This window comes from Podarcis bocagei (genome assembly GCF_964188305.1).
Source record: "Podarcis bocagei genome assembly, chromosome: 17".
NCBI lineage: Eukaryota > Metazoa > Chordata > Lepidosauria > Squamata > Lacertidae > Podarcis > Podarcis bocagei.
In genome coordinates this window covers 2391959-2407159 of record NC_138143.1, presented here as the reverse complement: position 1 = coordinate 2407159, position 15201 = coordinate 2391959, and the positions used below count along the sequence as shown (strand labels likewise).

Here is a 15201-nt window from a genome sequence, read left to right as displayed (position 1 = left end):
CAAGTTCTTGCAGGTTAACTCTGTGTCCAGGGTGGCTGTCTACCAGCTCCATCTGGTACACAGGCTGACACCCTACCTGCCTGTGCACTGTCTCACCAGAGTGGTTCTTGCTCTAGTTATTTCCCGCTTGGACCACTTCAATGAGCTCTATGTGGGGCTACCTTTGAAGGTGACTCAGAAACTACAACTAATTCAGAATGTGATAGCTGGGAGTGGCCACCGAAACCATATAACTCTGTTCCCAAATTTTGGTGCCAGGGCCATGCACACTGCCTGGCACCCATGGCCCCAGGCATCCACGGGTAGAGAGCCAAGCTGGCACTCCTGACTAGTCCTAAAGGATCCACACTGGCTCCTGGTACGTTTCTGAGCACAATTCAAAGTGTTGGTACTGGCCTTTAAAGCCATAAATGACCTTGGCCCAGTATAACTGAAGGAGCGTCTTTGCCCCCTCATCCAGCTCTGGTCCAGAGGTCCAGCTCTGAGGGCCTTCTGGCAGTTCCCTTGCTGCAGGAAGTGAGGGTACAGGGAACCAGGCAGAGGGCCTTCTTGGTAGTGGCACCTGCCCTGTGGAATGCTCTCCTACCAGATGTCAAGGAGACAAACAATTATACAACTGTAATTCTATTACAAAAATGGGAGGAGTTGTGGAAAAGAAACCCAAAATTCATGTTGTGTTATTTAATTAAAGAAAATTTCATGAAAATGCAGTTTTGATGGTATTTAACCCCTTCAAAATTGGCTAAAATAAAAGTTACAACCGCCTTCATGGATCACTGCCTTGCCATGGTGAAGGGGCTTGAATAACTCAGAGAAGCTATGAGCTATGCCGTGTAGGGCCACCCAAGATGGACATGTCATAGTGGAGAGTTTTGACCAAACGTGATCCTCCTGGAGCAGGAACTGGCTCCCTGCCAAGAAAACTCCATGGACCAAGACAACAGGCATATAAAAATTATGACGCTGGAAGATGAGCCCCTCAGGTCGGAAGGCGTCCAACATACTACTGAGGAAGAGCTGAGGACAAGTACAAGTAGATTCAGAGCTGATGAAGCGGCTGGGCCAAAGCCGAAAGGACACTCAGTTGCGGATATGCCTGGAAGCGAAAGGAATTAGAGAACTGGGCAAAAACAAACAAGATGAATTTTAACAGGGGGAAATGTAAAGTATTGCACTTGGGCAAAAAAAATGAGAGGCACAAATACAAGATGGGTGACACCTGGCTTGAGAGCAGTACATGTGAAAAGGATCTAGGAGTCTTGGTTGACCACAAACTTGACATGAGCCAACAGTGTGACGCGGCAGCTAAAAAAGCCAATGCAATTCTGGGCTGCATCAATAGGAGTATAGCATCTAGATCAAGGGAAGTAATGGTGCCACTGTATTCTGCTCTGGTCAGACCTCACCTGGAGTACTGTGTCCAGTTCTGGGCACCACAATTCAAGAAGGACACTGACAAACTGGAACGTGTCCAGAGGAGGGCAACCAAAATGGTCAAAGGCCTGGAAACGATGCCTTATGAGGAACGGCTAAGGGAGCTGGGCATGTTTAGCCTGGAGAAGAGGAGGTTAAGGCGTGATATGATAGCCATGTTCAAATATATAAAAGTATGTCACATAGAGGAGGGAGAAAGGTTGTTTTCTGCTGCTCCAGAGAAGCAGACACAGAGCAATGGATCCAAACTACAAGAAAGAAGATTCCACCTAAACATTAGGAAGAACTTCCTGACAGTAAGAGCTGTTTGACAGTGGAATTTGCTGCCAAGGAGTGTGGTGGAGTCTCCTACTTTGGAGGTCTTTAAGCAGAGGCTTGACAACCATATGTCAGGAGTGCTCTGATGGTGTTTCCTGCTTGGCAGGGGATTGGACTCGATGGCCCTTGTGGTCTCTTCCAACTCTATGATTCTATGATTCTATGAAAGTCCAATGCTGTAAAGAAAAATATTGCATAGGAACGTGGAATGTAAGAACTATGAACCTTGGTAAGTTGGATGTGGTAAAAAATGAGATGGCAAGAATAAATATTGACATCCTCGGCATCAGTGAACTAAAATGGACAGAAATGGGCGAATTCAGTTCGGATGACCATCATATCTACTACTGTGGGCAAGAATCCCATAAAAGAAATGGAGTGGCCCTCATAGTCAACAAAAGAGTGGCGGGAGCTGTACTGGGATGCAGTCTCAAAAATGATAGAATGATCTCGATACGAGTCCATGGCAGACCTTTTAACATCACAGTAATCCAAGTTTATGCACCAACTACTGGTGCTGAAGAAACTGAAATTGACCAATTCTATGAAGACTTACAACACCTTATAGAAATGACACCAAAGAAGGATGTTCTTCTCATTACAGGGGATTGGAATGCTAAAGTAGGGAATCAAGAGATAAAAGGAACAACTGGCAAGTTTGGCCTTGGAGTTCAAAATGAAGCAGGGCAAAGACTAATAGAGTTCTGCCAAGAGAACAAGCTGGTCATCACAAACACAAACATCCAACAACACAAGAGACGACTCTACATATGGACATCACCAGATGGGCAGCATCAAAATCAGTTTGATTATATTCTCTGCAGCCAAAGATGGAGAAGCTCTATACAGTCAGCAAAAACAAGACCTGGAGCTGACTGTGGCTCAGATCATCAGCTACTTATAGCAAAATTCCAGCTTAAACTGAAGAAAGTAGGAAAAACCACTGGACCGGTAAGATACAATCTAAGTCAAATCCCTTATGAATACACAGTGGTAGTGAGGAATAGGTTTAAGGATTTAGATTTGGTGGACAGAGTGCCTGAAGAACTATGGATGGAGGCTCGTAACATTATACAGGAGGCAGCAATGAAAACCATCCCAATGAAAAGGAAATACAAGAAAGCAAAGTGGCTGTCCAACAAGGCCTTACAAATAGCGGGGGAGAGAAGGCAAGCAAAATGCGAAGGAGATACAGGAAATTGAATGCAGATTTCCAAAAAATAGCAAGGTGAGACAAGAATGCCTTCTTAAATGAGCAATGCAAAGAAATAGAGGAAAACAACAGAATGGGGAGAACCAGAGATCTGTTCAAGAAAATTGGAGATATGAAAGGAACATTTCATACAAAGATTACCATAATAAAGGACAAAAGTGGTAAGGACCTAACAGAAGCAGAAGACATCAAGAAGAGGTGGCAAGAATACACAGAGGAATTATACCAGAAAGAGATGAATGTCTCGTACACCCCAGGTAGTGTGGTTGCTGACCTTGAGCCAGACATCCTGGAGAGTGAAGTCAAATGGGCCTTAGAAAGCACTGCAAATAACAAGGCCAGTGGAAGTGATGGTATTCCAGCTGAACTATTTAAAATTTTAAAAGATGATGCTGTTAAGGTGCTACACTCAATATGCCAGCAAGTTTGGAAAACTCAGCAGTGGCCAGAGGATTGGAGAAGATCAGTCTACATCCCAGTCCCAAAGAAGGGCAGTGCCAAAGAATGCTCCAACTACCACACAATTGCACTCATTTCACACGCTAGCAAGGTTATGTTTAAATTCTACAAGGTAGGCTCAAGCAGTATGTGGACCGACAACTCCCAGAAGTGCAAGCTGGATTTAGAAGAGGCAGAGGAACTAGAGACCAAATTGCAAACATGCGCTGGATTATAGAGAAAGCTAGAGAGTTCCAGAAAGACATCTACTTCTGCTTCATTGACTATGCAAAAGCCTTTGACTGTGTCGACCACAGCAAACTATGGCAAGTTCTTAAAGAAATGGGAGTGCCTGATCACTTCATCTGACTCCTGAGAAATCTCTATGTGGGACAAGTAGTTACAGTTAGAACTGGATATGGAACAACTGGTTGGTTCAAAATTGGGAAAGGAGTACGACAAGGCTGTATATTGTCTCTCTGCTTATTTAACTTATATGCAGAATTCATCATGCGAAAGGCTGGGCTGGATGAATCCCAAGCCGGAATTAAGATTGCCAGAAGAAATATCAACAACCTCAGATATGCAGATGACACAACCTTGATGTCAGAAAGTGAGGAGGAATTCAAGAACCTTTTAATGAGGGTGAAAGAGGAGAGTACAAAATATGGTCTGAAGCTCAACATCAAAAAAACAAAGATCATGGCCACTGGGCCCATCACCTCCTGGCAAATAGAAGGGGAAGAAATGGAGGCAGTGAAAGATTTTACTTTCTGGGGCTCCATCAACATTGCAGATGGTGACAGCAGTCACGAAATTAAAAGATGCCTGCTCCTTGGGAGAAAGGCGATGGCAAACCTAGACAGCATCTTAAAAAGCAGAGACATCACCTTGCCAACAAAGGTCTGTATAGTTAAAGCTATGGTTTTCCCAGTAGTGTTGTATGGAAGTGAGAGCTGGACCATAAAGAAGGCTGATTCCCGAAGAATTGATGCTTTTGAATTATGGTGCTGGAGGAGACTCTTGAGAGTCCCATGGACCTGCAAGAAGATCAAACCTCTCCATTCTTAAGGAAATCAGCCCTGAGTGCTCACTGGAAGGACAGATCCTGAAGCTGAGGCTCCAATACTTTGGCCACCTCATGAGAAGAGGAGACTCCCTGGAAAAGACCCTGATGTTGGGAAAGATTGAGGGCACAAGGAGAAGGGGACGACAGAGGGCAAGATGGTTGGATAGTGTTCTCGAAGCTACCAGCATGAGTTTGACCAAACTGCGGGAGGCAGTGGAAGACAGAAGTGCCTGGCGTGCTCTGGTCCATGGGGTCACAAAGAGTCGGACACGACTAAATGACTAAACAACAACAAAAAGTTACAACAATAAATGTTGGAGATGCAAATCTGATGAAGGAACTTTCTTCCACATGTGGTAGACGTGCCTAGAAATTAAAAAATCTGGGACACGGTCTTCGAAGAGTTAAAAAAATATTAAAATTAACATTCAATAAAAACTCGGAAGCATTCCTACTAGGGATTCTAACAAATAACATTCCATATGAAAGAAGAAGAATATTTCTCTATGCAGCAACCACAGCTAGAGTATTAGTGGCAAAGTACTGGAAGAGCGAGACTATCCTTTCAAGAGAGGAATGGCAACTAAAACTTTGCGAGTACTTGGGACTTGCAAAAATGACAGAATCAATAAGAAGTAAGTCAGCAGATAATCTTTAAAAAGAGTGTGAATGCTTCAGTAATTACTTAAGGAAACAAGGTTCCACCTCTGAGATTTGGTTGTTTTTGGAATAACTCCGTAAATAGGGATACATCGCTCCCTCATACCAAGGTGAGGAGAAAACATTAAATGCAGGGGAGGGATTAGTAAGATGAAAGTCCACCACATCAGAATAATTAAAATAGGTAAAGAGATTCAATCCATATGGAAAGGTATCATATATGAGAAATGCTATGATAGGACTGAATCGTATTGAATTGTATCTAACAAAAGATACTTATTGAATCTTTTTAATTTTTTTGTTATTGTCTTTGTTTTTTCTCGTTTCTTCTTTCTTTCTTTTTTATATATGTTGAGATGTAAGGTTTCAAAGTCTGATATTATTTGATTTATATAGAAGTTAGCAATGTATGTATTTGTTATCTATGTATTTACTTGTATATTTTAAAAAGCTGAACAAAAACAAACAAACAAAACCCAAAATTATACGACTGTTGACTTCCTGCTTGAGCCACCATGGTCAACAGCAGTTCCCATGATAGCAGAAGCTGGGCGTTCAGCCAATTAAGGATAATCTGAGAGTAATTATCCTTGCAAGCCCCCCTCCCCAGGTTGGGGGGCTAAGCTCACACTCGTAGATCGTCCGATACCTGCTTTTCACTTCTACAATGCGGGGGCAGAGGATGCCGAATGCATAGCACTGCACGTATCGGTAACTCTCCAACGCAGTCACTATGAGCAGCAGTTCCTCTGTTTTTTAAGATAGATATGAATTTGGACTTAAGAAACAGACATGTTCTGGAAGGAGATAAGATAACCTGCTAAATGAATCAGCCACTGAGTGCCAAGGTCTCGATCTGGAGAGGACTACCATTGCACAGTGGTACCACCCGTTACAAACGCTTTGGGTTACAAACGCTTCAGGTTACAGACTCCGCTAACCCGGAAGTAGTACCTCAGGTTAAGAACTCTGCTTCAGGATGAGAACAGATATCGTGCAGTGATGGCGCAGCGGCACCAGGAGGCCCCATTAGGTTAAGAACAGTTTCAGGTTAAGAACGGACCTCCAGAATGAATTAAGTTCTTAACCCGAGGTACCACTGTAACTGGATTGGAAGGTGGGTGGAGGGAAGCCTTTGTTTCATTCATGTGTTTTTATGATTTGGTAACCCTTCACAGAAGAAAGGAAAATAATTTCTAATGGAATATAATTGGATTGCAACTATTAATGGTATGCGAGAGGGAATCAACAAAAACATAATTTGTACGGACTAATTGAAAGAGTGGAACTGTGTGGAATATGGGATGTTTTGTATACCCCCCTAATGAGGACCCTGACTTTGATTTATTACGGCTCGGAAGAGATACCAGCTTGTTAAAGGACAGTAAGAGATAGAAGAGAAATGCTGGAAGTCTGCCTGGAGCAAAGGCTAGATGTCAAAGAAAGATGGCGGAGAAGATTGCACAGTAAGAAATAAGTTCTCGGAGAGGTGGTGGTGGTGGGATGCCAGCAACAGGAAAGGAAAGACAAACATTAAAATGTATTCCACACAGAAAGTTACAAGATATAAACCCCTCTGGCAAACTAACAGATATGGAACAGTTAAACATGAATGAAAGTCATTATGTCAATGGCTGCTAAGATAAAGGATTAACATTGGAACTGTATTACTTGGATTAAATAAGAATGGAAGCAGGAAAAAGGAATAACAACAGCATCTCCCCAAAATCAGAACACGGGAAGTCACCCAAAAATGTTTAATTTCATATGGAATAATTTGCTCTTTTAATTGTATTATGATTTGGTATTGTATTTGTGGCTCATAGCGAGATGAGCGCCGCAACCCCAGAGTCAGCCACGACTGGACCTAATGGTCAGGGGTCCCTTTACCTTTACCTTTATTGGATTATTATTAATGAAAAATTAATAAAAATTATTATAAAAAGCAAAACAATTATACAACCGTCTGTAGACACCTGAAGTCCGCCCTGTATTCAGGGGGTGTGGTAGGTGGGTGCGGTAGGTGCAGGCCGCCCTGGGTGTCACCACTGAGGGGGGTGACAAAATGACGGGTGGCACTCTCCACCTGCAGCCACGCATCTCTCCTGGAAGTGAGGCGGTGGCTTGGGCGCGTGCAGGCTCCATGCTGCCCAGATAGTCCGCCCACTGCCTCACCCCCCCCCAGCTGTAGGACGGCTGAGTGGGAGGAGGCAGGCAGACTCTGGAGGCCCCATGGTGTGCCCCGCCCCGTGGATGGCTTGTCCTGCCCTCACCCCAACCCTATGGGTGGCTCGCCCCACCCCCGCCCCGCCCCAGGCACTCAAGCGGCTTCCTCCACCAGTGCCTGTATTGGGAAGCTTTCAATGTCTGATGTATTGTGTGTTCTTTAATTCTCTGCTGGAAGCCACCCAGAGCCAAGTACTACTACTATTATTAGCAGTAGCAGTAGCAGTAGTAGTAGTAGTAGTAGTAGTAGTAGTAGTATTTTAGTACCCAGACAAACATTTGGAGGAAGTAGTACAGTGGTCACTCAAGGGTCGCGAAAAAAGAGGACACACACAGAGAGATTTGCATAAAAATTGTATATTCTGTATATGCAAATTTAGAAAAGATTACCATAATTTAAACAGAAGTACAGTGCATCTCACCCAAGTGGGGAAAATGTTGACAAATGAACTGTGTGCCTTCCCAATCAGTTGTTCAGGTTCTCATTGCTGAAGGACAACTTCAATACCTCTGTCCTCTTTTCTCAGTCTTTGTCTTCAAAGCAGACTTAAGGAAGACAGGGCTTCAAACAGGGAACACCTTCAGACTGATGGCTGTTTTCTTATAGCCCTTCAAAATAGAAGACTGTCCTCTGTAAAGTAAGATGCATGGTCACCATAGGAGGAAGTTAAGTTTTGCAAAAACCTGGCTTGGCATTCAGACATGCATCTTTTTATATATATTTAGATGGCAATCCAGTCAGATGGGCAGGGATAATAATAATAATAATAATAATAATAATAATAATAATAATAATAATAATAATAATAATAATAATAATAATAGGAATTAACTATGACTGACTGCTTGACTAGCTTCTCTGAATTGCCCAATGCCAGTTTCCACTCTGGCAAGGTGGAAGAAGCCTTTAATCACTGACAGCCTCTCATCTAAAGGGGAAAAAATAGAGGAAAGTAATTGAAACAACCCCCATTCAATGGAAAGAGAACCCAGCATTAGGGTGATTTAGAGAATTACGGTATCTGAGGGGCAAATTGGAGGCTATCCAGCACTCCCTGTACACACCAGCAGGAAACAACAGAACAGGCTTTCAAACTTGCAGACTTGCAAACAGAAGCCTTTCATCTGGTGTTAGAAACCTTTGCTGAATGAAATGTACTTGTGACCTTATTGAAGGATCCTGCCTATGGGGAAGCAGATCCCTTCATAATATTGCAGTTTAGTCTTGTGTGGAACCTATTTTGACTGTATGCAATGCTTCAGTGGTTCTGACCTTGAGTCAAATCTGTTTTATATGTAGGGTGGTTACTTAAACATTGCAAAAATGAAGATGCAATACAGCCTAGATTTGCATAAAATTTGCTGGCACATATTAAATTTGCATAATTCTTACAATTCAAATAAAAATGCAATACATTTCACCATACTGGGGAAGACAGTGTTTGTTTGTTTGTTTGTTTGTTTGTTTGTTTGTTTGTTATTATGGCAAAACAGCCAGCATATTAGAGGGAAGACAGTGAGCAGATACCCAGTGTGCCTCTTCAGTCTGCTGTCCTGATGTTCCTAAGTGCAGATAGACAAAGCTCTCCATTATTATGGTCTTGTAATATTAATATGGACTTGGACAGGACACCCCTTCAAATAGAGGACTGTGCTCTGCAAAGTAGGAGACATGGCCAGCCTCCTGATAGGAGAGCTTCATGTGTGAATGTGCCACTGCATTATTCTTACAATTATAATCAATATGCCATAGTTATGCACTGAATGCCTGGACAGTCAGCCATTCAGTATGTCAGCCTAAGAAGTGGCATCTCTTGGCATGGAAAATTCAAAAGACAACAAAGGGCTGACCCATAGAAGAGGGAGCAAGCTTGTTTTCTCCTGCTCCGGAGGGTAAGACATGAACCGATGGCTTCAAGGTACAAGAAAGGAGATTCCAACTAAACACCAGGAAGAACTTTCTGACAGTAAGAGCTGTTTGACAGTGGAATGGTCTCCCTTGGGAGATGGTGGACTCTCCTTCCTTGGAGGTTTCTAAGCAGAGGTTGGATGGTCTTCTGTCATGGATGCTTTAGAAAGAAGATTCCACCTAAACATTAGGAAGAACTTCCTGACAGTAAGAGCTGTTCGACAGTGGAATTTGCTGCCAAGGAGTGTGGTGGAGTCTCCTTCTTTGGAGGTCTTTAAGCAGAGGCTTGACAACCATATGTCAGGAGTGCTCTGATGGTGTTTCCTGCTTGGCAGGGGGTTGGACTCGATGGCCCTTGTGGTCTCTTCCAACTCTATGATTCTATGATTCTATGAGTTGAGATTCCTGCATTGCAGGGAGTCAGACTAGATGACCCTTGGGGGCCCTTCCAACTCTACGATTCTGTAATTCTGTGACATAGAAACCCTTGGATCAACATGAAAACCATTATCTCTCTTTTCACCAGTTATTCTCATCAACACTTCCTGTGTGAAATGCTGTGATCATAAGGATTCTACATTGATACCACACGAAGGAAGAAACCATCCCCATTCATCAGAGGCATTCACAAAATACAGGCTTACATCCTTTAGGAGTTTAGTTGACTTTGCTTCCAAAAAGCTTCCTCAGGGCTTCCTTCATCTTGTCATTTCTCAGAGTGTAGATGAAGGGGTTCAGCATGGGTGTAACCACAGTGTACATGATGGCAGCCAGTGTATCCTTCTCAGCTGAGAAGCTGGATGAGGGCTGGAAGTAGACCCAGATGACAGTGCCATAAAATAGGGTCACCACAGCCAGGTGGGACCCACAGGTAGAGAAAGCCTTCCACTTTCCCTCCTTAGATGGAACCCTCAACACAGCCATCAGGATGCGTGTATATGACAGGACAATGAATGCTAGAGCTCCATTAACAATCAGAGCTCCTTCTGTGTGCACTATCAGAGTGTTCAGATAGGTGTTGGAGCAAGAGATCTTCAGCAATGGGAAGACATCACAAAAGAAGTGAGGCACTTGATTGGAGGCACAGAAAGAGAGGTGGGATGTTAGGAGGGTGTGCAGGAGAGCATGGAGGTGAGAGGTCAGCCAGGAGGCAGCCACCATTAGTAGGCATGTCCTGTTGCTCATCACTGTGGCATAATGCAGAGGCCGACAGATGGCCACATAGCGGTCCAGTGCCATGGATGCCAAAAGAAAGCTGTCACTGATGCCAAAAGCAATGAAGAAGTACATCTGTGCCAGGCACCCACCATATGAGATCTTCCTCACTCCCGAGACTGTATTGGCCAACATCTGGGGCACGATGGTTGTTGTGAAGCAGATGTCCACAAAGGAGAGGTTGCTGAGGAAGAAGTACATGGGAGTATGGAGGAGGTGGCTATCCAACCTTATGGCCAGTACAATAGTCAGGTTTCCCAGCACTGTGATGATGTATATAATCAGGAAGGTAGTGAAGAACAGCATGTTCCAGTCTTGCTGGCTCGTGATGCCTAGGAGGATGAATTCAGAGACAGTGGTCCTGTTGTCTATCTCCATCCTGTTAGAAGACTCTATCCTGCACTGCAGAGGGCTGGACTAGATGACTCTTGGGGTCCTTTCCAACTCTGCAATTCTATGATCCTATGTAGGGAAGTAGAAGAGAAAGTGTAAGACAATGAACACAAGGCAAAGAATGCTGGAGATACACAGTCATTGCAGAAAAACCTATCAGAGATTAAAAAAAAAATTGTGAGTACCATTATTCTGCAAGAGAAACAGGAGATACAACATACTTTGAATCATGAATCTTTCCCATCCCTGCTATTTTTCAATCTCCCTTTGAAAAACAACCCAACCCCCCATAACCACAAAGAAAGTTTGTGAGACAGCTTGTAAAAAAGATCATGTTGGAGGAATTGCAAGCCCACATTAAAACAGTTGATTTAATTCAAAGAAGTATATAACTCTGGTAGGGGAACATCCCTCCAGCTGTAGGTTGTGGCGCCCCAGCCAAGCATGGGGAGGAAATAACTCCCTCCTCTCTAGGTGAATCTCGCGTATGAGCCCAGAAAATGCACTCAGCCCCACAGTCAAATGTTTACCTAAAATGTGCATCCCACTCCCAAAAGGCAGACCTCTCAGGCCCACCAGGCATGAGCACGAGCAAAGTCCTGAACCCAAAGTTGTCACATTTCCCCACCTCTTTTCTCACTCACATTTTCCTTCTTACCTGCTCATACTCAGTTCACACTATGGGCTATGAGACCATGCCACTCCCAGAGGGCTGAAATCTATAAACCACTTGATTGTAAACAAACAAACAAGATCCCTGAAGCAGTTAACAAAAACATAAAACTTTAAAATGGTCGATAAAAATATTTTAAAATATGCAAATGGTGCTTAAAATCAATGGTAGTGAAAAGGAAATCAAATACATTTACCGGTAACTTCTGAATAAAAATGTTTTAAGCAATTACTGAAAAGAGCACAGTGTGGAACAAGAATTACATGGCACTTTTAACTTCTTCGTGCTATCAGATCTGCTTGTTTTTTTTCTTCTAAACTGAAGGTGGAAATGGACATTGACTAAAAGAAGTAGTAAATGGGGATTTTCCTCCTATCTTTTTTCTTCTTTGGGCTGTATTTTTAAGGAGCCAGATCGTCGGGCTGCCAGAGAGGGAGACTGTGTCAAACTGCGGAAACAGTTGCAAAAACTTTGCTGGAACGTAACTGTTACATTTGAGCAGAAAAGACTGGATGGGATACTGTTGCAAGCACCTCATGTGAAACTTTGTTGAACTATAAAAGGTGCCTTGGGAAACTTTGAGTTTTTGAAGGGACTGTTGGACTATTGGATTTATTGACTTAAAATAATTTGGAACTTTAATGGCGGATTACTTCCTTCTTTGTCTTTGAAACCTGGTGGCACTCCCCCTACAGGGCTTTCGGATTATAAAATCCTGGGAACTGACTCTTGTTTTGAATTCCACTTCACTGGTTGTTTACTTCTGAATTTGTCTCTCCCATGGAACAACAGACAATCTGACCTTGAACACTGACAGATGTGTAATGAGTGGTGCAGGGAGAACAAGAGCATCTAAAGCTAAGGAATCTAAAGAGGCTAAGGAAAAAGAAAAAGAAAGAAAACCAACACAATTTGTACAAACAACACTGACCCAAGGACGCCGATCGTCGGTTCCAGCTGTACTGGTGTCTCAGAGGGAAGGGGAAATAACAGAGAAGTCCACTGAAGAAGTTATGGCAGCAGGTGGGTCAGATACATTATTAAAACAAATACTGGAGCAACTATCAAGTTTAAACCAGAAAGTGGACGACCAGTCTTTGAAAATAGATAAAGCGACCTCTTCGATTCAAAAATTGACTGAACAAGTTTCCCAGCACACGCAGGCTATAGAGAATTTGCAAGGAGCAACAGCGGAAAATCGGGAATTAGCTGGAGAAGCAATCCAGAAAGTGGGAGCTTTACAAAAAGAAGTTGAAGAAATTAAAGGAGAAGTCAAGCCCCTGCACAAACAGGTGGGTGAACAACAAATCTATCTGTCAATGGTGGAACTGAAAAATCGCGAGAGCAACATCAAATTGAGAGGCATCCCGGAACTCGAGCAAGGAGACCTGATTGGATACTTGACGCAGGAATTCACGAAGTTCTGGGGTTTAAAGGAGGACACAGACTTCAAGATTGTCTCGGCATATAGACTGGGAAGATTGGTAAGGAAAGACAGATCCAGGGACTGCTTGATAATTTTAAGATCAAAGGAAGAGAGAGATAAGATCCTAGGCCTTCACTTCAAAAAAGCAATCGAAATTCAAGATAAAAGGGTGGAAATTTACAGAGATATTCCGAGACAGTTGTTGGACCTTAGAGCCACCTATACAGAGCTAGCAAAATTGCTGAGACACAACGCAATTCCCTATAGGTGGGAGTTTCCACAAGGATTATCCTTCACCTACAAAGAAAGGAAGGTTAAAATTAGAACACCTGAAGATAACCAAAAGTTCCTTCACGACCACGGAGAAGATCTCCAAAAAGGAACAGATTGGCTTCCAACCTTACCAACACCAATACTGCCTGGAGGCGGGCTAACGCCTGCACCCTCGGGACCTGAGCAAAAGGAAGGCACCTCACCCTAAGAACATCTTAATTAGAACAGGATGTCTCTGCAGCTACTTAGTTGGAATATAAATGGCGGGAATTCTCCGGAAAAAAGAAGGAGGATATTTCATATCCTAAAAAAAGAACAATTGGACGTAATATGTCTCCAAGAAACACATGTGACTAGGCTCCACAGGAAAGTATTAATCAATAAAAGACTTGGCCAAGAATTTATTTCATCTGACAAAGTTAAAAAAAGAGGAATTGTAATTTATGCAAAGGAGAACCTGTCACCAAAATTTCTATTTAAAGATGATCATGGAAGAACTCTCGCAATTGAAATTCAAACACAAGGAGAGAAGATTTTGATATTAGGAATCTATGCGCCAAATGATGGAAAATCAGAATTCTACAAGAAGCTGCATGAGACAATGATGGACTATCTGGACTATTCTAACATTATTGTGATGGGAGATATGAATGGGGTGGTGTCAACAAATATGGACAAATCCCAAAATCAAAACTTAACAACAGACGGCAGACTTCCTAAAACTTTTTTTGAAATGACAGACAATATGGACTTGATTGACATTTGGAGGACAAAGAACCCCTTGGGTAAAGAAGGAACCTTCTTTTCTGAGGCCCATCTGTCATGGACACGAATCGACCAAATTTGGATATCTAGAGGGATGGCACCGAAAACAAGAAAAGTGGAAATCTGCCCAAAAACCTGCTCCGACCATAACGCCTTGAAAATGGAATTGAGACTTATCCCAACTGGATCCTTCAGATGGAGAATGAATGACACCTTGTTGAGAGATCAAGAGATTGTTAAGAAGGCCCAAAAAACCCTAAAGGACTATTTTGAAATAAATTTGAACACTACGGTGGAGAAAAGAACAATCTGGGACGCAAGTAAAGCTGTAATGAGAGGGTTTCTGATACAACAGAATACAATAAAGAGAAAATTTTGGAATGGAAAAAAGGAAAAAATTCTAGAGAAAATAAGTGAAGGAGAGAAAAAGCTGAGAACTAAACCAAAGTCAAAAGAGGTGCTAAGAGAGATCAGATTCCATCAAGCACAATATTCGAAATTGATCAATCAAGAGATCGAATGGAAAATTAAACAAATGAAGCAGAGATCGTTTGAATCAGCAAACAAATGTGGAAAGTTGTTAGCTTGGCAGTTGAAAAAAAGACAAAAGTTAAACACGGTTACAAACTTGGAGATTCAAGGAAAAATAGTTCAGAAACCAGAAGAAATAAGAAAGTGCTTCCACAGATACTTCAAAGAGCTTTATGCACAGGGGCCTCAGAAAGAATCGGAAATAGACCAATTTTTGAGGACAAATGGACTATCCAAAATAAGTCAAGATAAAAGATCAATTCTCAACAGCAAAATAACTCAACAGGAAATTGAAGGTGCCATTCAAAATATGCAACTTGGCAAATCTCCAGGCCCGGATGGGCTCACCTCCAAATATTATAAGACTTTGAAAGATTTCTTGATACAACCATTGTTGGAGGTTTGTAACCAGATTATGGAGGGGAGGAGGGCACCGGAAACGTGGAAAGAAGCATTCATCACATTGATACCCAAATCAGAAAGGGAAAAGACCCAGCTTAAGAATTACCGTCCCATCTCACTCCTGAATGTGGATTACAAAATATTTGCAGACATTTTAGCGAATAGACTTAAAAATGTATTAAATGAAGTAATTCATAAGGACCAAGCAGGCTTTCTCCCTGGTAGACACATGTCTGACAACACTAGGAACATTATT

At 42.5% G+C, this 15201-nt stretch overlaps 1 protein-coding gene across 2 annotated transcripts; it reads right to left on the bottom strand.

Annotated features, from left to right (window-relative positions):
- Nucleotides 1-7734: 7734 nt before the first annotated feature.
- Nucleotides 7735-10926, bottom strand: LOC308577141 (olfactory receptor 1f45-like). Of its 2 annotated transcripts, none has more exons than XM_081177158.1 (2): nt 9912-10926; nt 7735-7989 (listed from the first exon to the last, which is right to left on the bottom strand). In XM_081177158.1, the coding sequence occupies exon 1, from the start codon at nt 10858-10860 to the stop codon at nt 9925-9927; it is 936 nt and encodes a 311-aa protein (XP_081033284.1). In that variant the 5' UTR covers nt 10861-10926; the 3' UTR covers nt 7735-7989; nt 9912-9924. The 2 variants fall into 2 exon arrangements, with proteins under 2 accessions (XP_081033284.1, XP_081033283.1); XM_081177157.1 differs by having other exon boundaries at nt 7735-7967.
- Nucleotides 10927-15201: the final 4275 nt, after the last annotated feature.